Source organism: Colletes latitarsis, chromosome 14 (assembly GCF_051014445.1).
Source record: "Colletes latitarsis isolate SP2378_abdomen chromosome 14, iyColLati1, whole genome shotgun sequence".
Lineage (NCBI taxonomy): Eukaryota > Metazoa > Arthropoda > Insecta > Hymenoptera > Colletidae > Colletes > Colletes latitarsis.
The window spans coordinates 28689709-28711011 of NC_135147.1; the positions used below are offsets into that span (position 1 = coordinate 28689709).

The following is a 21303-nucleotide window of genomic DNA, read 5'->3' on the forward strand; positions in this document are numbered from 1 at the left end:
ATCTTTACGTACGTTCTTTCATTAATTATTTGACTGCAAAATTGTAACAATTATACGTAAATAGTAATTTGTATAATTTTAAATGAATCTGGACCTATTTAAAAATTTGTTCTAAAAGGTAAAGTTTGAGAAACACTGATCTAGATCATACTCGATGACCGGATATTATATTGACTCAAACATAATCTTATTGGTGGACAAACTATTCTTGATTTCATGCTTGTTAAACGAAACCAATCAGCGTCTTGGTATTCCTATTGAACGTACTAATGTTGTTAACCGCATATTCGAACTCACCATTCCTTTATCATACTCTTACGCAAGTGCGAATTGTCGGTGTGGAAGTCATGGTTTCACACGTAGCCGGCGTTTGACGTGTCTTAGCCTCCTAGCCTAGGCATAGTGATTTGGTAATTTGTTGCGAGCTGCTTGATTTGCAACGTGTCAAATGGAAACAAATGCTAATATGTTAATGGCAAATATCTATTAAAAACTAACGGAAATATTTCCCATTACATTTGTAAACGTAAAAGAAAGTATGTTGTCAAATAGATCATCCACGACAAATACCAGAAAAGATATGTTCCCTGATAAGAAAGCGACTTCTAAGCAAATGAAAACTTCGACGTTAACAAATGCTGCCGGTCTTAGTTCTCTCATTACTTTTACTGTTTTGCTACTTGCTTGGATCTCAGGATTCGCCTCTCGGCTATTTGCAGTAATACGTTTCGAAAGTATTATACATGAATTTGACCCTTGGTACGTATTTTTTCACGTTATATTGGTTCACACGTGTTTATTAATAATTTGATTTAATATTTTCTTGTCTCGAACGAAAAAATGTAATTTTATTATTGTTAATAAAACGGTTTCATTTGAAATATATAAATATATTCTAATAAGGAAATAATAATGAAATTGTGAAAGAAAATTTTGTTCTCAATATAGGTTTAACTATAGAGCAACAGCATATATGGTACAACATGGATTTTATAATTTTTTAAATTGGTTTGATGAAAGAGCATGGTATCCATTGGGACGTATTGTAGGTGGAACTGTCTATCCAGGTCTAATGATTACCTCTGGATCGATACACTATATATTACATTCTTTAAATATCCCAGTGCATATAAGAGACATTTGTGTATTCCTAGCTCCAATTTTTAGTGGTCTTACTGCCATTTCAACGTACTTATTAACGAAAGAAATATGGAGTGCCGGAGCTGGTTTATTTGCAGCATGCTTTATTGCAATTGTACCTGGTTACATTTCAAGATCTGTAGCAGGAAGTTATGACAATGAAGGCATTGCCATTTTCGCGCTGCAAATAACATATTATCTTTGGGTTAAGTCAGTTAAAACTGGCTCAATTTTTTGGGCTTCGATGACTGCTTTGTCTTACTTTTATATGGTATCTGCATGGGGTGGTTACGTTTTTATCATTAATCTGATTCCATTCCATGTTTTTGCATTGCTGGTCATGAATCGATATAGCAATCGTCTTTTCACAAGTTACACCACATTCTATATTTTGGGTCTTTTGTTAAGTATGCAAATACCATTCGTTGGTTTCCAGCCAATAAGAACGTCTGAACACATGGCTGCAGGTGGTGTGTTTGGTCTGTTAATTTTTGTGGCAACTCTCAGGTATATTAATAGAATATATTCATAATGTTTCTATATAAAAATATTTTAATATAATATTTTGTTTTATTTGCTTTAGGTATTTAAGAACTGTACTTACTAAATCCGAAATGAAATACTTTGGAGGAGTAGTTGCAGTTACAGCTGGTATTCTCTTGTTGATTTTGATCTGCTTGACATATACTGGTATTGTTGCTCCTTGGAGCGGAAGGTTTTATTCACTATGGGATACTGGTTATGCAAAAATACACATTCCAATAATAGCATCTGTTTCCGAGCATCAACCTACAACATGGTTTAGCTTTTTCTTTGACTTACACATTCTTGTTACAACATTTCCTGTTGGCCTTTGGTATTGCATTAAACATATAAACGATGAGCGCGTTTTTGGTAAGGTTTTGTAATAAAAATGATCGATTGCTTAAAGTCGTTTAAGTATATCATTTGTTATAATTTCTATTACAGTTATATTATATGCTATAAGTGCAGTTTATTTTGCTGGAGTAATGGTGAGGCTTATGCTTACGCTGACTCCAGTTGTCTGTATGCTTGCCGGTGTTGCGTTTAGCGATCTTCTTGATTTATTCTTTAAAGAAGAAGATAGTGAAAGAAACGATCGTGGTAATGGAAGTGAAGAAGAAAGCGAGGAAGAAAGAGAAAGGAGTCCGGGCAGAGCACTATATGATAAAGCTGGAAAAATTCGTAGAATGAAGCACGAGAGACCTACAGGGAATGGGGATGGACTAGGTGTTAATCTTCGAAATGGAGTTGTCATTGGAGCACTTATGTTGATGACAATGTTCACTTTGCATTGTACTTGGATCACAAGTAATGCGTACTCTAGTCCTTCAATTGTTTTGGCATCGTATAGTAACGATGGTGATAGAGCCATACTTGACGATTTTAGAGAAGCGTATTATTGGTTAGCACAAAATACACCCACTGATGCCAGAGTTATGAGTTGGTGGGATTATGGTTATCAAATTGCTGGAATGGCTAACAGGTATATACTGTTAATGAATAAGACTAAAAAATTCATCATCGTCTATCTGTATCAAGTAAAACAGTGTAACATATTTTCTGTTTTTTTTTTTTAAATTAGAACTACACTTGTGGACAATAATACTTGGAATAATTCTCATATAGCTCTGGTTGGAAAAGCAATGAGCTCAAATGAAAGTGCTGCTTATGAAATAATGACATCTTTAGATGTAGATTATGTATTAGTTATTTTTGGAGGAATGATTGGATATTCTGGAGATGATGTTAATAAGTTCCTTTGGATGGTACGAATTGCTGAAGGTGAACATCCGCTGGACATTCGGGAGAGTGATTATTTTTCCGAAAAGGGGGAATTTCGAGTGGATTCTGAAGGCTCGCCTACTCTTTTGAACTCGTTAATGTATAAATTATGTTATTATCGATTTGGAGAAGTTAAGATCGATTATCGATCTCCTTTTGGTTATGATCGTACACGCAGCGCAGAAATAGGGCATAAAAATTTCCAATTAACGTATTTGGAAGAAGCTTACACAACCGAACATTGGCTTGTTAGGATTTACAGGTAATATGTCTATATGAAAAGTGTGAAATTCGTATATTATAAATTATATATGTTTTTATCAACAAATAACTTCACAGGGTGAAAAAACCAAACGAGTTTAATAGACCTAGTATTCCAATATCTAAGCGAATTGTTGCACGTAACGACAATTCATATTTCAGTAAAAAGGTGAGTATTATACTTCATATGATAATATGAAATATATAAATTTTAATTTCTCGAATTTCCTGTCGTATCGTTTCCCGTTTTTTATGCTATACATTGCATGATCTCGAAACGTAGTTGAAGTTGTGGGGGGTTGGATATTAATGTTTTAGACACCACATCGCAAGAAAGGTTACATAAAAGGCCGGCCAACTGTTATTAAAGGACAGAAACCTCAACGAAGAACTACGTAACAAACATTTATTATCTAATTCATAACAGTTTTCAAATACAACTTTTGTAATAAAAAAGAAATTACCGTCCCTTGGGTCTACCACAAACTATACCTCGAACTAAGAATTTAATATCATTACAAATTAAATCGATTGAAATATAAAATGAAAAAATGAATTTCCAACATTTCAAATAAAAAAAGGGGGATTATATTTTTAATTTTATTTACTGAAATACGTTTGTTTCTTATTGGATTTCTTATGGATGAGATTATTACAGATTGTCCTACATATCGAAAAGGCAAAATATAATTTCTGTGTTATTACAATACGCGACGCATTTAATCTTATAAAAAAATCCATATAATGGATTCGTGTTATTTATGAATTTAGCAAATTATATCTTCAAATTTTTCTGTACTTAACTATTCTCTAGAGTTTTTTATTCACTTCTTTACCAATTATTTTAAATGTTTGTTCACAAATGCACCACAAAAACAAGCAAGTATACTTTGAATTCTCAAGTAAGAAACATTATTAGTAAAGTCATGACTAATAAATAAATTTTCATTATGTCCGTGTAATGCATATTGAACTTTAATAAGTGACATTCACTGGTTAAAGTAAATAAAAACATTTATTGAATATCAAGCAGGTGAGATCAGAGGGATTGAATATGTGTTATGTGTACACAGTTTATTGTATAGTATCTTGTTGAACATTTGTAATAAGAATCTTGTCATTTAAAAATATTGTATTACTCAAAATTTTACTTTTCATTTTCTATATTGAACCTGAGAATGTAAAGAATCCAATTTTATGCAATAGAAATATGTTTGTAAATGTATTACATCTTCGTCTTGCAATCTTTTAATTATTCATTATTTTTGTGTTCTTTCTGAAAAATAATATATTTTTTATTTTCCACTTTGGCTTGAGTTATATAATTTATAGTCTACATTGGTTCTGTTATAAAATACGTTTTCTCTATTTATATGTACATAACACAAACATGGTTGCTGAAGTTAGTAGATGTATGTGTTCGTAAGATTACAAAATTATATTTGAGCAATGTTAAGTACACAAAGTAGTTGTGTACATGGTCATTGTGTATATTTAATTATAAAAAAATAAGGGAAAAATATAAATGAAACAAAGTTGTAATAGTTATTGAGTATATTATCTTGCCTTCCAAATGAGTTTTTAAAAGAAGGATATAATTACACTAAAATGAAATTTCTATACTGTCATGAGGATGATAAATTGGTACTAAGACATGGACTATAGTATTTCATTAGTACCAATGAATTATTAATTACGTATACATTATGAATGTATAAATATTTTCCAAGTATTAGAAATTTATGCTTTTTAAGTAAAAGAAACTATTAATATGTATGTATTTTTTAATATACAATCAAGAATCAAGTCAATTTTTAGACATGACAAGTTGTGCTGTATAAAATAAATTATTCGTAACATGTAAACAACATTTATTCTAAATAGAACAAAATATACAAATCAACAGGTGGTGTTTGGCAATATATTTCGATGCGGATAGGTTATAGTCTTTTAAATGTCAAAATCAGCTGATCAGTGGTAACAATTTTTCAAGGTTACTAGTCTTATTAGTTATTTTAATTTTTCTGTGTTGATAGATTAATTAAATACATATTGTATAAATACTATTATTAGTTGAATAATGAAAATGCTGTTCTTCTAGAATTGTTAGAAATAATAATACCGAGTATAAAAATACTGTTTGGTTATGTAGCAACATATGTAATACATAATTATTACGTTATTAATATTTTATATGTAATTCAAAATATCTTCAATTCCTTCGTTTTCCTGTAAATAATACATTTAAGGATATTTTATGGATAATTTTTATTCATTTGTCTTGTATTATTACATAAATTGTACCAAGACTAAAATGAATTTTAATAATTTAATAATTTATTATATACATTATTTAAAAAATATATTTTTAATTTTTTTATCAAGTTATAGTATATCGCGTTCAGATTTTTTTATTTATATAAAAAAAAAAAATTTTATGGTAGTTATTCTAAATAAAAAATACATTTTTCATTTAATGAATTACTTCATGTTTGTTGTTTATTAAAATTACATAAAAAACTTTATTTGTAAATCATTTTATAAGTATTTTTTTAAGCCTCGTTTCAATTATAATCGTCATGAATTAAATGCATTGGCATCTGTTAATTCCAGTAGTTATTGTTATCATACAATTTTTTCGAAATAGGTAATTTAACTAAAATATTAATATTATTCTGTGTATTGTATGAAATTTTAAAACGTTATTATATACAAGAATTATAAAATTATGTAAAACGAACATAATTGTTCCAAATACGATGCAACATCAAGTATTTCGAGTCACTTGAAAGAAGGCATACGTCAACGTCGAAGAAATGAGATTTTATAATTATGTCTTCCTAACTCTTCTTCATTCGCATTAGTGTATTTTTTAACAAGGGAAATGAGAACGCAGTAAACGAGGCTTACGTATTATATATGTAAAACAAGTAAAAGGTTATGTTGAAGTGAATAACGAAGAACAATCCAATCGTTACTGATAAGAATATTCAAAATTGTGCGAGAGTAGATTTTTGTATAGTATCATACGAAATCAGTTAACGCTTAGAACAGACGCAAACTGTTTGTATACCAAATTCAAAGTGATAATACAGTGAATTCAAAGATTTTTCGCATCAGAAACTGTTCGTGTGTGCAGTGTCCGCCATTTTGCTTCCCTTACATCTGACATGTCTTTCTAATGTTATTATCGATGAATGCTGAAATTTGTGCGTGAATCTTCAATCTTGTTGGAGTGTATCTTCCAAGAAAAAGGTCGGATTGCTCCTGATTGGACAACAACCTCCATTACTATTGGAAGTAATTTACACTGTCCCAACCTCGGTTAAACGAAACGAAACATTAAGTACATAAAGGAAACATCGTGAGAGTATCCGTGAACAGTTTACCCTCGTTAATGGGTGCAAATATGCGGCAAAACTCATTTGATGAGTTTTCCTGACTGTATTGTTGAAACTTGATTACAGTATTTTGCACAGTGTCTTATTGCCTATATAAGGAGCGAACATAACCAAACAGTGTTGATAGCCAACATCGTGTACTGATGTCAACACTGGAGACAAAAAGCTTATTAATATGGCTTTGACTTGTCAGAGATTACTAGAACTCTTAGAGCTAATATTCAATGTTTTGGTGTCTCATACAATGCAGTTACTCAAAGATGTGTAGGATATGTTTGATGTGAACTGCTATGCGAGGCAAGGATTGTTTTTATCCTGATCTAGCCATGGACTAAGTTCACGCTAACTGCTTGAACCAGGAGACTTTAGTAATTATCTCATACATATTATGTATAGAAATATAGGGATATAAACATAGAGTGATACATAGCTTTAATTGGTATAGATATTGACTGCTAAAGTATTATTTGCACTTTTAGACTATAGAGTAACTTTTATTATCATTTAAATATACAAGTCTTTTGTAAGGCACTGTAACAAAATTTGATACTAGATAATAAATAGCAAATTTTAATCTTTGTATTAAAGCAAAAACCCATGACACAACTAAGTTTTGTACATATGCACATACATGTAAATAAGAAATAGCAGAGAGCATGTTACATTAATGATTTCAAATATAAATAGTGCACATGACTATTTTATAATTTATTATATTTTGTACAAAGATTCATTTTATTAGATATATTGCCTTAAAAAGTATAAATATTAATGTTTCCAAGGCAAATGCAAAATACCGAACTGTGATATAAAATACAATAAAAATAATTTTTTATTTTTTTATTCTCAGTATTATGAGTTGAAAAAATAGTACTGTCCGGACTTGGATCTTGGCACATGGCGTGAACTAAGTTTTATCTAGATAGGAAGAAAGTCGATTTGGAGGGTTTGAGAATGCAGGTAGAACAGAAGACAAGAGAAACGGTAATCAATGAAGGTCCCTATATCCGAAAACTCAAACATGGACAATAAATTGAAGTTTTCGGATCGCTTGAAGGCTTTACTGAAAACTGAGGCTCGTCAAGATGTCGATCCATATATTTTCAGTGAACCAGAGCCATTTACTACAGCAGGAGGGAGAAACGTTGCAATAGTTTCACCTAAAAATCCTAAAGTAATGCAAAGTTGTAAAAATATTAAGTCTAAGGGAAAGTGTATGAAACAAAGAATAAGGATAGCACCCATACCAGACGTGGAATACAAAGCTGTACAAAATCGTGCTATAGAATTAGATGTTGACACTAGTGCTGGTGGTGGTGGCGGCGGTAATGGTGATGGTGAAAACATAGATTATAAAATTGCAAAAGCAATTCGACACAAACAACGCATTGAGAATTTACAACGCAATCCTATTGGGAATTTACAAAAATTAAAATGTAGAAGGCAAAGTCGGGACCATACCCTATTGTATTATCCTAAGGCTGGAGATGAGATATCGGACAGTGATTCCAGTGGGGATGAAATGACAGTCTATCAACGCTATTGGTTCTCAGGGGAAACTAGTACAGCTTTAAATCGTTCTGCACGCCTTTCTCAATTGCGTTCTCAACTAAGACGACGATTAATTCAATTACATAAAAGTGGAACAGACTCTGAAACATTGTTGCGTGGTAGAGCTAGGTGTTTATTGGAAGCTGCATACAAAGATCCTGCAACTACTGCAAGAGTTTTGAGTGATTCTTCAATTACTAGCAAAGTGGTAGATGGCCCGCTTTTAGTTGGTGGACTTTGTGGAGCTGAAGGATGTCAACAGATATCTTTACCCTGTACCCGTCATTGTTCTCGTCACATTATGTTGAATGGAGATCAACTTTTATTTGAACATTGCACTGCCAAGTTTAGTGATAATACACAATGTTGTATTCCTGTGTTTGATGTTGCACATGAATTACCTCTTTGTCCAGAGCATGCAAGGAAAAGGGATAACTACCATCGTAAAGCCCAAGAGTCTAAACCAAAGAAAGCTCGTAAAAAACCAACATCTCCAACAATTCCTAGGCCTAAACCAAAATCCAGGCCAAAGAAACGAAAGAGGCCTCCTACAACTAAACTTGAGACCAAGGGTTCTACCTTAGTACACGAAGAGAGCCAATATTTGAGTCAAATAAACTCTAGTGAAAATCAGATAAAAACATTGAACAATTTGAATACTGTAGCGCAAGGAAGTTCGCATTCTTCTAATTTAAATCTAGGATTAGGACTAGGTCTTGGAGGAGGACTTAAAGTGGATCTGGGAGATCATGAAGTGTTTCCTTCTTTGGATGCTGCAGAGCATGATTTTGGCAATGTGCTCAACAACTTACCAGCTGATGCTTTTAATGACTTGTTCATTGGTAATTATACTTTTATTTTTGTAATATATTTAAAAGTCAAATCATTCCATAAATCATTGAAAAACAAAGAAGAAGTCAAATTATTTCATAAGTTATGAATGAACCTGTAAATGAAATTAGGAAATATAATAAATCTTTGAATTACGCGGTCTTGAGTTACGCGTTGTCACCTCTTTTATAGAAAGCAGAAATGGAGAATATGAACCATCGAGAGAAGAAGAAGAGGAATTAGAGCGAGCATTAGAGGCAGTAGATAAGGATGTACGGAATTTGGAAAGAATGGGGCAAACACAGGGACTTTTAGAGCCAGCATTACTGGCTCAACTTATGTCAGATATTGCTTCGTAGCCCCATCTATTTTAATAATATAATAATTTGAAAACGAGTTCGCGTGTGTTCCTTATAATATAGAAAGAAATACTGTTTGTGTCTGTGCTGCTAAATGTAAGATTATGTTATTAACTTTCATTACATAGCTATGCAGGTCTAAGGTAATAGCAGGGATTGACATACAGAAAGTAAAAAGAAATAGTAAAGTTTGTTAATTTAGTATAAACATCATTGGGTACAACATCATAACATAGCAAGATTTATAGACAATAGATCATATTTCTTGTAAATGAAGACAATTTTTTCTGATAAATAATCATAAACGGATCACAATATCATCTTATTTTAAAAATTTAATTACTACTTTGTAATTATAATAGCATGATAGTGTCTTTTTAATTGCGAAAAGCATGAATATTTAAATAAAAAAGAAAATGGAAAACAGTCTCTCAAAGTAATTATAACATATTTAATGTTCTCAAAAGTACATAGATTGATATTCATTTATGGCTTTCCTATTTAATTCTGATGTTAATTAGGAACAGAATTTGTTCAAAAACAAATTTGTTAACATATTATTTGCATTAGTAATAATTTTTATTTTGTTTCCAATTACTTTGATATGTTTGCAAGACATTCATAAATAGGTTCTAAAAATATAGTGACTTTGATCAAATCTAATTTTTAATGAAATATTAAAAATGAATGAATGTATGTGTTTTGTATGAATATTTGATTTGTAGTTATTCATCAATCTATTGTAATAGAAACAAATATTTATGTGAAAGAAACATCAGTAATAATTCTGTTAAAATATGCAACTCCCGTAAATTATACAAAAGTTACAGTACGTTTTAAATAAGATTGAAAATCTTTCATTCATTGTCTGAGCCAAGGATTAAGTACAAGCACCATGTTAAATGCATGTTTTCATAAGAATGTAACATAGGTTTTGTTCAAACGAAAAGTTAAAACGGTTTTAACAAGTTACTTTTCATTGAGAAACTTTATGCATAGAATACAGTTGCACGGGCACATGACTGAACTTAAAGAACTACAGTACACATAAATAGTCATATACATTTTCATCGTCTAACTGCTGTAATAATATATGCAAATAATCGCGAATAATCTTACTGACATATGCATAATTATCATTATCATCATGTTCTTCATTTTGTAATATAATCATGTAGGCAATTGTTCAGTAATAGATAGCTGTAACATATAATTAAAAATTCAAATTAATAAGAAGTGCCGAAATAGTTTCATTTTTGATATTTTTAGTAATTATATGTTTAAATTTCTTTTGCAGCCTATAAGAAAAGATGACACGCTGTGCGTTATTTTATTATTCGAAGTAACAATATTAAGAAATAAGAATTAAGAAAATGTTAATGAGGCACAGATTCTGAGAGTAAAACTAGATTACCCTTGTCAATCATAAGGACAGTTGGGTTTACTTACTGTCAATTGACGTTTAAAATATCGCAATATAGCTATAGTGTTGATACTAGTGTTGTCTGTGTAAATGTAATATTTCAAAATGTACACAATATACTTCAGATTATCATAATTTTAATACATATCGTAATTGAGATCAAATAAAAGGTATGTCGGATCACCTTGTAGAATTATAAATAAGCGACATTAAAGTAAAACAACAAGAAATGCATTTTACATGTAACACCAAGATTGTACAGATTTTTGTGAGATCTAGTTTTTATTATCAAAGTCTCTGTGCCAAATATAGGTAACGAGGTACGAATTTTTGTACCTTGTACATGCGTGTCACTTATTCACACATAATAGGTCGCAAAGAAGTATACCTTGAATAATGAATGTTTTAGCTAAATGTAAACCATTGCAAATGAACAGTAAATTTGCTACTTGTAAATGAAAACAAAAATATAATTTACAATTTAACCCATATTGGGATTAAATTAATGTCATATATATTTGTATATATGGCATTAATTAATTGTTATTATATATAATGGTAGTAAGTAGGTACAATAATTATTTATAAAAAGACAATGCAGAATTTAATCGTGGAACAAATGCATTGTTTCAAATGTACCTATACGTGTATCTCCTTGTAAAATATCAGCATTAGTACTCATTATTAGGCATTACCAATTATAATAAGCATATTTTTTACATTGTCTTATTGTATTCAGTTTATCCACCCTCTGATCACGTGTCCCTTAAAATAGTTTTTTTGAATACATGTGTCTATATTTAATGATAGTTTATGTGACAAAATATTTTATTAGTATTATATGCTGTGTGGTTTTTCCAATATACATATACTATGAACAATGTTAAACAATTCTACATAATTTGCTCTCATAGTGTAATTTTACTGTTTAAGTAGATAATAATATCAATATTTTATTTCTTTTTCGTTACTCAATATTTTCTACAATGTAATATTAAATGAGAAATAAGAATATAATATTGTTTGGTGATCATAAATATAATTATAATTTATATATAAACAAATGATTTACAAAAATTTAATGTAGACACATATATTCAATTATTTGGTTGTTATCAATCCATATTAATATCAAATAATCACACGAATAATAAAATAGACTTGAAACAGTAATCAATGATTAGTTTTCTGTTTCATTTATTTTTTTACTCTACTTTGGAAAATATACTTAATAAATAAAGATACTAATTTTCATTTATCAACATTTATTGCACTTCATAGTATACCTTATCTGTATTACTTCTTATATGTTTGATCGTAAAATTGCCTGTACTAATATTCCCGTCAGCAGCCGCATATCTTTTTCCCGCGAGTTATGAATGCTTGAGTTATACTACTTGTTGGCCGTCTGACTATGTACTAATTTATACTACTTATTTTATGCACTCGGGTATCTGCGCACATATGGATTGATAGTACTCGATATGATTACACATTGAATGACACAACGAATTGTATTGTTTGCTGATTATTTGTACACGTTACGAATGAATGTTTTGCAAATAGTATTAATCAGTAAATTATTATACAGAGTCAGATATATCCAGTAAGTCATACGAATCAGTTTACATACAGTATTCGGTAAGTAGTATAAATTTATAGATTAACATTTATTTTAAATGTACAAACGATTTTACATAATCTTTTTTACAAGATTCGTTTAGCATCGTTAGTTTTCAAAACTTCGGTAAAACAACAGATTAATCTAATGTTGTTGATATGGAATATGTATCTATGTTTTTATTTTTCTGACGTTTAATTTCCCGAATTAACCATCGTTTTCTTGCTTCTTCGCAGACTGTTTGATAGCCTTTTGGCGAGATATCACCCATCTTAATTGGAAAATTTTGGGTCAATTTGAATTCAGATTCAAACAGTGGGAGACCTTGAATTTTTGTACTTTTGTCCTTCGATACGAAATACAAAAATATAATGTTAATATCGAACGATAAATGCACAGTAAGTGCACAGAGAAAATAATTGCAGAAACTCACTACAGATGATAATGTATCTTGTGTACTTCTCCTCCATTCATACATTCTCTTTTCGGATAACTGAATTTTATCATGTTCTTCTTCTTCTAGTGGGATCAACATTATGTCATAATCAGCTTTATTCTCTCCTAGAATTCCAATTCTAATTCCTAATTCATGCAACTTATCTTCTTCAATGAGAAGAGCATTTTGTAAATAAAGTATCCGTTTGTCGCATGAATTATTTCCTATACCTATGTATGATAATTCAATAGCTGTTTCTTTATTTAAAGAAAAATATATATACATAAATAAATAGCACACCTAAAGATAGAAGACGATAATCGCAATTTGAATATATCAGTTCTTGTATTAAAGGAGAATTTCTTAATAATTTTCGTTTTTCTTGTATTTCATGACCGTGCAATACTTTAATATCATCTGCTAACATATCTTGAATGATTTGACTAGCACTTCGTCTTTGTGCTATGTTATATGCTTCGGTTCTAAATAATCTGTGTAATTCGATTTCTAAAAAGATAAGATACTAATATTTCTTTCATTATCAAAAGTCTAATTTCTTACTATTTGTTTTGGAATATTTTACGCGATTTCCTTTCTGGTAAGCTAACTCACCAATTAAATTAAAGTATTTACGTTTCAAAGCTATCCAAACAACACGATGTGCCATACAAATTAGTACTTCAAACATTCGTAAATCTTTTTCACCTTGCGATTGAGTCATAGATGTCATTCCTTTCTTTCCACCAGTCATATGATGATATTGAATGCTATCTTGACAACCTATGATTAAATCTGCATATTCTCTACCTAGAACACATCGAAGATTCTGCATATTGTCTGCAAATCTAAATCTATAGCCTTGAGCTAAAGGATTCGGTGCTTTTTTCATAGTAGCTGCACGTTCTTTCATTAACTCTTCCCATATTGTCACATAATATTGGAAATACATTATTACAGCTCTTAAGAAACGGTCTACAATCGGCAAATGAAAGAAATTTACAAATTGCGGACTAACAGGCGTTGCTAATAAAAACATTACAAGATCTTTTATGTCTTGTAAAATAATAACATTTGGTTCATTTGGTGATATTTTTCGTAAATATTGTCTTCGAAATCGTATCTGAAATAATATGTATTTGAATAATAAAGATATTTAACGGGATCATTATAATTGTTTTATTCACTTTTTCTATTATTTACCTTTTCACGCTGGCTTAAAGTTTCGTGAAAGTTTAAAAGTAAATATGCGTGCGGACTGTAAACTTGTGAATCGTGAACAGAATCCGATTTTTGTTTATTCTTTTTAACTTGTACATCTTCCGTTTTTGATATACTATGTATAAATATGAATAGAAAATAATAATTCAACCAAACGTACTTATTTTTTCATTTTTGTACAGATAAAAATCTTGATTGTTTAAAAATTTATTACCTAAACAAAAATAATTCATCACCAATGTCATCCCATATGAAACATTTATCTTCCATATTTAAGTATTAAAATAGCAGAGCAATGCACTTCACATTTGGAATATATAAATTAATAAAAAATATTAGGTTAACCAATTAAGAAATAAAAGTCAAAGCATAGCTTGATCTGTTCAATTATTGATTACACAAATGTATATATATGTATCAACCTAAATAATTACTACACCAATCATGTAAAAAGAACCAAATTTATCATTGTTAAAATTCATTGATTTAGTTAAAAAGATACAAATCTATACTATTATAGGCGAATTTAATTGTAATTTTATTAGGGTAAAAGATTCCTACAAATTCAATTGTTTTTAAATCAGACTTTATTTACATATTATTCATCTACATTATTGCTTTTGTCTTTAGAAAAATGATGTTTTGGTAGAGAATCCAAAATTGGCTGGTCTTCAGGGAATATTGCTATATTAGGCAAATCCCATAATAATTCATCCTCATTAATTTTATCCTTTCTATCAGAAGCCCAGTGACGTATTTTACATCTGACTTTTACTTCTTCGTGATTATTGATTTTGATAATTATATAAAATTCTTTATTTTGAATTGATAAGTCTGGTCCTGATATAGTCTTTTCTGGAAGGGTTATTGCCTCATCAGGAACAATTACACCTGCTTTACGAAAAGCTACCCTAATGTGCCATTTTTCTATGTTCCAAGGTGTATCCATAGACATTTCTATGGGCAAATAAAAGTGAGATAATACATTTAATGTTCTTGGTACATATTCAGAAGTGTACGTATCCTCATGTTCTTTAAAGTTTGTGCTGTCAATGTAATATTTGTCAATATTTTCAGGAGTTGCATATACAGCCAACTTTGGTAATATAAGATTGTTATATGCCTTTTCAGAATTCACAGCAACCTTTTGACCTTTTATGCCAATACCTTGTATAGATTCCAATAAGATCAAATCTATAAGTTTTGGTTTTCTGCTAATTGTATTTTCTACCAGATCATAAATAAAATATTTATGCCCCATCCGCTGTGGTCTACGATTTTTCTTATGCAGTGGTACTAGATATTTTCGTTTTAGGATGAACGTATTCTAAAATGAAAAATTGATTGCTATTTACATTTTATACATTGATAGATAACATTTTCGAATTGTTTATTATTAAAAGTTCAATAATAAAGTATTACCCGACTTTGTTGAGTAAATAAATCGATCTGATTGGAAAGAAACGTTGCTGATTGCGTTTTTAAATGATTTATACATAGGCTTGTATATTTAAACATAGTTATTACTTTAATAAATATGTTTAACCATTAAATACTTTAGTAATACGTAAACGTTATCCAAAATAATGCAAAATTGTTTAGGTTAGAATTCGCATATATTCTGGTACAAACTTGGACGTTTTGCCGTAGGTGGTGCCACATTATTGCGCTAAAATGTGTCGCCATCTAATATCAGGGATTCGTACTATCCGGAGTACAAATCCCCTCTCGCCCCCCATGAATTGGTGCAAACGTATAGTATCGCCATCTAAGAACAGGTTTCGAACTAAAAATTTCGTGCCAGGATCACAGAATGTTAGTGGAGGTATCCGGAGTACAGCTACCCCCACTCCTCCTCCTCCTAATACACACTACCTTGATTATTCATTAATAACTCCTTTCCAGGGATTAAAATGTGAACTTTTAGAATTGAAGAATGTAGTATAAACCCTTGGCAAGATTCAAGGATAGTTTTTAGAACCATGCCATGCCTCGTTAAATAGTTATTAACAAATATCGGAAGTCGGAACATTCACGGCTGTATCACTGCCTGCTTTAATCGATGAATTATCAACTTTTCAGCAATAGCAGACATAGTTTGGCTATTAAGGAACCAAGTAGACATCTCTGGCAACATCCAAGGACCGATTTTGCTACGCTCCATGGTCTAATTAATTAGTTATTAACAATTGATCCCCAAGTTGTCAGGTTAAAAGGTTGAAAACAGTGTGCCGACTTCCGATATCGATTAATAACTATTTAATAACGCATGGGATGGGTACAAGAGATATTCTTGAATCTTGCCAAGGGTCTATACTATATTCTTAAACTCTAAAAGTTCATAATTTAATCCTAGGAAAAGCGTAATTAGTAAATTAAGGAGCAGTAATTCATTACAGTCCGAGAAACACATAGTTTGCTGTTTTCGTCACTGGTGGCGCCACAATATAAATCACCGCTTTTAATGGATCACTGCTCCTTAATTTACTAATTACGCCTTTCCTGTAATTGAAATATGAACTTTTAGAGTTTAAGAATATAGTATGAACCCTTGGCAAGATTCAAGGATACCTCTTGTACCCATCTCATGCGTTATTAAATAGTTATTAATCGATATCGGAAGTCGGCACACTGTCTTCAACCTTTTAACCTGACAACTTAGAGATCTATCGCTAATAACTAATTAATTAGATCATGGAGCGTAGCAAAATCGGTCCTTGAATGTTGCCAGAGATGTCTACTTGGTTCCTTAATAGCCAAACTATGTCTGCTATTGCTGAAAAGTTGATAATTCATCGATTAAAGCAGGCAGTGATACAGCCGTGAATGTTCCGACTTCCGATATTTGTTAATAACTATTTAACGAGGCATGGCATGGTTCTAAAAACTATCCTTGAATCTTGCCAAGGGTTTATACTACATTCTTCAATTCTAAAAGTTCACATTTTAATCCCTGGAAAGGAGTTATTAATGAATAATCAAGGTAGTGTGTATTAGGAGGAGGAGGAGTGGGGGTAGCTGTACTCCGGATACCTCCACTAACATTCTGTGATCCTGGCACGAAATTTTTAGTTCGAAACCTGTTCTTAGATGGCGATACTATACGTTTGCACCAATTCATGGGGGGCGAGAGGGGATTTGTACTCCGGATAGTATGAATCTCGTTCTTAGATGGCGATACTATACGTCATCACCAAATCGTGGGGGGTGAGGGGAGTTAGCAGTACGAATTCCTGATATCAGATGGCGTTAGGTATTTATTATGTTTTGACAGATGATCCAGTGCTCGGTTTAATAACATTGCACGGAGGTTATTATTAAAAATAATAACAATAGGATTATATATTTTAATATTTCTTGGTGTTAACAGATAGTTATATTTATTTTTATACGTATTAAAATAGGAAAGTGACTGATAGGAAAGTGACACATTATATTCGACGAAGAAAAATATACGTTTATTAATTATAAAAAAAATGAATTCACCATCCGAGGAGATTTTAAAACAAGCTATTACAGAAGTTGAAGAGCCAGTATTATTTCAGCAAATGTTACAAGATGCAACAGGTGCATATACTTGGAAATTATTGGAATGGAGTTTGGTTGAGCTTGCTGAGAAATTCGGAGATATCAAGTTACCGTTTCGAGTTGGTTATAATGCTAAATCTATGGTAAATTGTTATTGGTGTTTACATATTTGTGTGTCTTTTGATGCAACAATATAAATGTTAACGTGACAAGTTTCAGAATTATGCTTTTAGGGGCCTCAATGGGAGGTGAATTGCCCAATTATTTCAATGACTCTGTCAGAGTTCATTCAGAATGTAGGTCTGAATGAAAATGACAAAAAATGGTATTATTTTGACTATAAATATATGCACGAATGGTTCAAAGATAAACCAGAGATAATGAGTTCAGTGAGTTGGAAGAGATTTGGCTTTGATAAGACAGGATCTGAGTCCACTCTATGGATTGGAAACAAAGGTGCCCATACAAATTGTCATCAAGATTCTTATGGTTGTAACTTAATAGCACAGATTCATGGAAGGTTAGCAGTATTTCCTTCATATTTGTAAATATTTTGTTTGTATTACAAAAGAAATTGTTTCAGAAAACAGTGGTTGCTGTTTCCTCCAAGTTCAAGTAATTTTCTGCATCCAACAAGGGTCCCTTACGAGGAGTCAACAGTTTATAGTAAATATAATTTTTTCTGCCCTACAGAAGAAGATGAGATAAACATATTAAAAATACAGCACAAGCCAAAATTAGTAACTCTTAAGCCAGGGGATGTATTATTAGTACCTGCTGGTTGGTGGCATTATGTTGAATCACTGGATTGTTCTGTCAGTGTAAATACATGGTTACCAATAATAACAGACAATGTATCACGAGTTAAGGAAGCTATTGTTAAATTAATAACAGCTAGAATTGGTGAAAATGTCTACAATACATCTGACAAAGCTCAATGCAGTTTATCATATTGTATGAAATTGGTAATGTATCATAGAATATGCATAAATGTTATAAGCAATATGATTGCTTTTATACACAAGTTAAAATTAATGAATTTAACAGCTCAGTGTTGCCCTTAACGAATGTAAAAATATGGAAAATATAGAATCTTGTAAAAAAATGAAATACACTACATGGACAGCAGAAGATTTAGTAACACAATATCCAATGTATGTGAAGTTTCTTTTGGAACCTAAAACAACAGAATTGGAAGGGTTTTTAAAAACGAAAAGAAAAAGATTTTCTGAAGGCGATATTGATAAGGTAGAAGGAAACTCTTCTAAAACAAACTGTAATGTTCAGAACACTATTTCTTCGTTTCAACAGTTGTCTGACGATATTGTCAATGCGTTTTGTCATCCTGATGTTGTTAATAAAGTGGCAGATTTGCTCCTATCGTCATAAATATTTATACAGTGAAACCTCTTTAGTTATTCTATCCTTAGTTACATAGTCGAGTAAAAATAAATAAAAATTTAGCAATAATTATAATCGGATCTTGATCTTTTTGTCCAAACGGTACTTTCCACGCGAATTCTTCAATAATTGAAGATCCCGCCATGAGACCTCCATGTTGTTTGTTTAATGTCACTGCTGCACTTAAATATTTACCGTTTTCTTTGAAATGTTTTATAGACGGTGAATCTAAGACTAGAATTACTGAAATGCGTATTAGCTGAATAAAATATACAAGTAACAAGTATCACGGTACTACAATATTTTATCGTGGGTAAGTTACAGTTAGAAATTTCAAATGTATTCCACAATCCTAACCCCAAAGTCGCGTTTATCTGATAACGGACGTCATAAACGGTGTTTTTCAACAAGTTTTTAATAATTCATGTGACAAATATTTGTAACATTGTAGGTTGCATGGTGCTGTGTTATAACTTTCGTTCTAAAGTATTAAAATTCTACGTTATTTTTCTGTTTTGATTAAAGGTTATCATTTCTCGTCCTCAAACGTTGATCAATTCGTTTTATTTTGACGTATCTCGATAACATTAATTTTTAATAATTATTAGTGTGTTTGACGTTTGTCCGAACTATCTTATTGCAGATCTACGGAGGGAAATATGATTACCTTGAGGGGAAAACTGAAAAAGGAAAGTGACATAGCAAGCGCAAAAAGCAGAGATTATAACAAACGCATTTCTGTCCGTGATACATTGTTAGTCAAAGAGGTACAGTGATGTAGGGACATATGAAGTTATTTTGAAGATATCGAAATAATGGTAACTAGTCAACAAGCTATAGGTGTGTTGAAGTTGTTTATTGTTTTTAAATTGTATAGGTTCAAGAAATGGAGCAAACTTTACCTACCACATGTAGAGTTACATTTAGAGATCCCCATTGTCTCCATGAGTTTACCTTGTTGATTGTTCCTGACGAAGGTTATTGGAATGAAGGCAGATTCTATTTTCAGATTTATGTACCAGAAGATTATAATATGGCTGTAAATATAGTTATTTGCTAGTTTGCATTGCTGTGACAATATAGTAATTTGTAACTAAGCAGATATTAACAGAATATCTTTTTAGCCACCAAAAGTTAACTGTTTAACGAAATTGTGGCATCCCAATATAAGCGAGGATGGTGATGTTTGTCTTTCAATATTGAGACAGAGTAGTATAGATGGAATGGGATGGGCTCCAACTCGTAAGCTTAAAGATGTTGTATGGGGCTTGAATTCCCTTTTCACAGTGAGTCTTTTGCAATTGGTTACTATAAATATTTTTAATGTATTGTTAGGTGTAATTTACTATATACCTTCTAGGACCTTTTAAATTTTGATGATCCTTTAAATAGAGATGCAGCTGATCTCTTTGTAAAAGACAAGGACTCCTTCCGGAGTAAGGTGAAAGACTATGTCATGCAGTATGCAAAAAGATGATTCGAATTAAATATAATACTATCATAATGTAACTGTACATTTATGGAATTAGATTTCTGATTTCGGCAAACATTCAAAATTCTATCAAAAGATTCCTTTTTTAAAGTGATATCAAACAAACTTGTATTTAATACTTTGCAACTAGTCTTCTTATTCTAGGGAGATTGTATTTGTTATCTTCAGTTTTGTTAAACGTATGCAGCTTACGATTGTTATGGCACTTCATTGCAGTTATGGTCAAATTTTGCGTGTAATTAATGGTACAGGGAACGAGGACGAAGAATGTGTCATTTGTACAATATGCTTATCCTCTTTATAGATCATTGTAATGATGGAAGATACTGATTTGTAAATAAATTCCATATTTAATAATATGTCTTTTTATGTCAATTTAATAAGCATGTAACCCAGACCCCGCAGCCGGCGGCCATCCATGAGAAGAGGACTCTAAAATCACCACCAAATTTTTCGCTCGGTATGGCAATTATTTGAACTGATATACAAAAAGACACGTATTAACAAAAATTAACGAATAGAAAATGAGTAATACTACAGATACGGAGGTTATACGTATGTGTTTTGATAAATCTAAAAATTGATTCATAAAATTTGCCGTGTTATCAGACGGCAGACCGGTGCCCAGAGTAAGTTACCCCTCCATTTACGCACACCAATCCACAGCCATGTGTACGTGAGCTTAGGTGCTTTGGACAGCTTAGGGAATTCAAGAAAGAAGGCGAATGTGAGTCTTTCTTTCTTGCTTTCGAAACAGCTGAAATCTGATTTGTGTCAACCTGCATACGATTTTGAATCTCAACTGCCCAGGCATTTTTACTTTTCAACTCATGTA

At 31.3% G+C, this 21303-nt stretch overlaps 6 protein-coding genes across 15 annotated transcripts; 4 read left to right on the top strand and 2 right to left on the bottom strand.

The window, feature by feature from the left end:
* The first annotated feature begins 223 nt into the window (after positions 1–223).
* On the top strand, positions 224–4512 carry Stt3b (catalytic subunit 3B of the oligosaccharyltransferase complex). Of its 3 annotated transcripts, none has more exons than XM_076782441.1 (7): positions 224–759; positions 949–1647; positions 1724–2034; positions 2110–2647; positions 2747–3208; positions 3286–3376; positions 3497–4512. In XM_076782441.1, exons 1-7 carry the CDS (start codon positions 539–541, stop codon positions 3515–3517), a joined length of 2343 nt encoding a protein of 780 aa, XP_076638556.1. In that variant the 5' UTR covers positions 224–538; the 3' UTR covers positions 3518–4512. The 3 variants fall into 3 exon arrangements, with proteins under 3 accessions (XP_076638556.1, XP_076638555.1, XP_076638554.1); XM_076782440.1 differs by having other exon boundaries at positions 3491–3675; XM_076782439.1 differs by having other exon boundaries at positions 227–759; positions 3526–4512.
* Positions 4513–5935: 1423 nt separating this feature from the next.
* L(3)l1231 (zf-C3Hc3H domain-containing lethal (3) L1231) lies at positions 5936–12216 on the top strand. 2 transcript variants are annotated; one of them, XM_076782457.1, is made up of 3 exons: positions 5936–6976; positions 7459–9001; positions 9183–12216. In XM_076782457.1, exons 2-3 carry the CDS (start codon positions 7600–7602, stop codon positions 9347–9349), a joined length of 1569 nt encoding a protein of 522 aa, XP_076638572.1. In that variant the 5' UTR covers positions 5936–6976; positions 7459–7599; the 3' UTR covers positions 9350–12216. The 2 variants fall into 2 exon arrangements, with proteins under 2 accessions (XP_076638572.1, XP_076638571.1); XM_076782456.1 differs by having other exon boundaries at positions 5936–9001.
* Positions 12217–12411: 195 nt separating this feature from the next.
* LOC143350360 (uncharacterized) lies at positions 12412–14434 on the bottom strand. The gene is made up of 6 exons (XM_076782463.1): positions 14262–14434; positions 14030–14162; positions 13442–13949; positions 13130–13336; positions 12827–13059; positions 12412–12739 (listed from the first exon to the last, which is right to left on the bottom strand). Exons 1-6 carry the CDS (start codon positions 14315–14317, stop codon positions 12533–12535), a joined length of 1344 nt encoding a protein of 447 aa, XP_076638578.1. The 5' UTR covers positions 14318–14434; the 3' UTR covers positions 12412–12532.
* Positions 14435–14616: 182 nt separating this feature from the next.
* Mrpl9 (mitochondrial ribosomal protein L9) lies at positions 14617–15714 on the bottom strand. Its single transcript, XM_076782482.1, has 2 exons — positions 15470–15714; positions 14617–15374 (listed from the first exon to the last, which is right to left on the bottom strand). Exons 1-2 carry the CDS (start codon positions 15563–15565, stop codon positions 14646–14648), a joined length of 825 nt encoding a protein of 274 aa, XP_076638597.1. The 5' UTR covers positions 15566–15714; the 3' UTR covers positions 14617–14645.
* Positions 15715–17312: 1598 nt separating this feature from the next.
* Positions 17313–18967, top strand: Hspbap1 (HSPB1 associated protein 1). 4 transcript variants are annotated; one of them, XM_076782466.1, is made up of 5 exons: positions 17313–17357; positions 17452–17718; positions 17809–18095; positions 18159–18540; positions 18623–18967. In XM_076782466.1, exons 2-5 carry the CDS (start codon positions 17524–17526, stop codon positions 18962–18964), a joined length of 1206 nt encoding a protein of 401 aa, XP_076638581.1. In that variant the 5' UTR covers positions 17313–17357; positions 17452–17523; the 3' UTR covers positions 18965–18967. The 4 variants fall into 4 exon arrangements, with proteins under 4 accessions (XP_076638581.1, XP_076638580.1, XP_076638582.1 ...); XM_076782465.1 differs by having other exon boundaries at positions 17327–17718; XM_076782467.1 differs by lacking the exon at positions 17313–17357 and having other exon boundaries at positions 17583–17718; positions 17795–18095.
* Positions 18968–19113: 146 nt separating this feature from the next.
* LOC143350377 (NEDD8-conjugating enzyme UBE2F) lies at positions 19114–20810 on the top strand. 4 transcript variants are annotated; one of them, XM_076782491.1, is made up of 5 exons: positions 19114–19299; positions 19620–19743; positions 19854–20015; positions 20101–20262; positions 20337–20810. In XM_076782491.1, exons 2-5 carry the CDS (start codon positions 19636–19638, stop codon positions 20451–20453), a joined length of 549 nt encoding a protein of 182 aa, XP_076638606.1. In that variant the 5' UTR covers positions 19114–19299; positions 19620–19635; the 3' UTR covers positions 20454–20810. The 4 variants fall into 4 exon arrangements, with proteins under 4 accessions (XP_076638606.1, XP_076638607.1, XP_076638604.1 ...); XM_076782492.1 differs by having other exon boundaries at positions 19114–19289; positions 19620–19794; XM_076782489.1 differs by having other exon boundaries at positions 19114–19289.
* Positions 20811–21303: the final 493 nt, after the last annotated feature.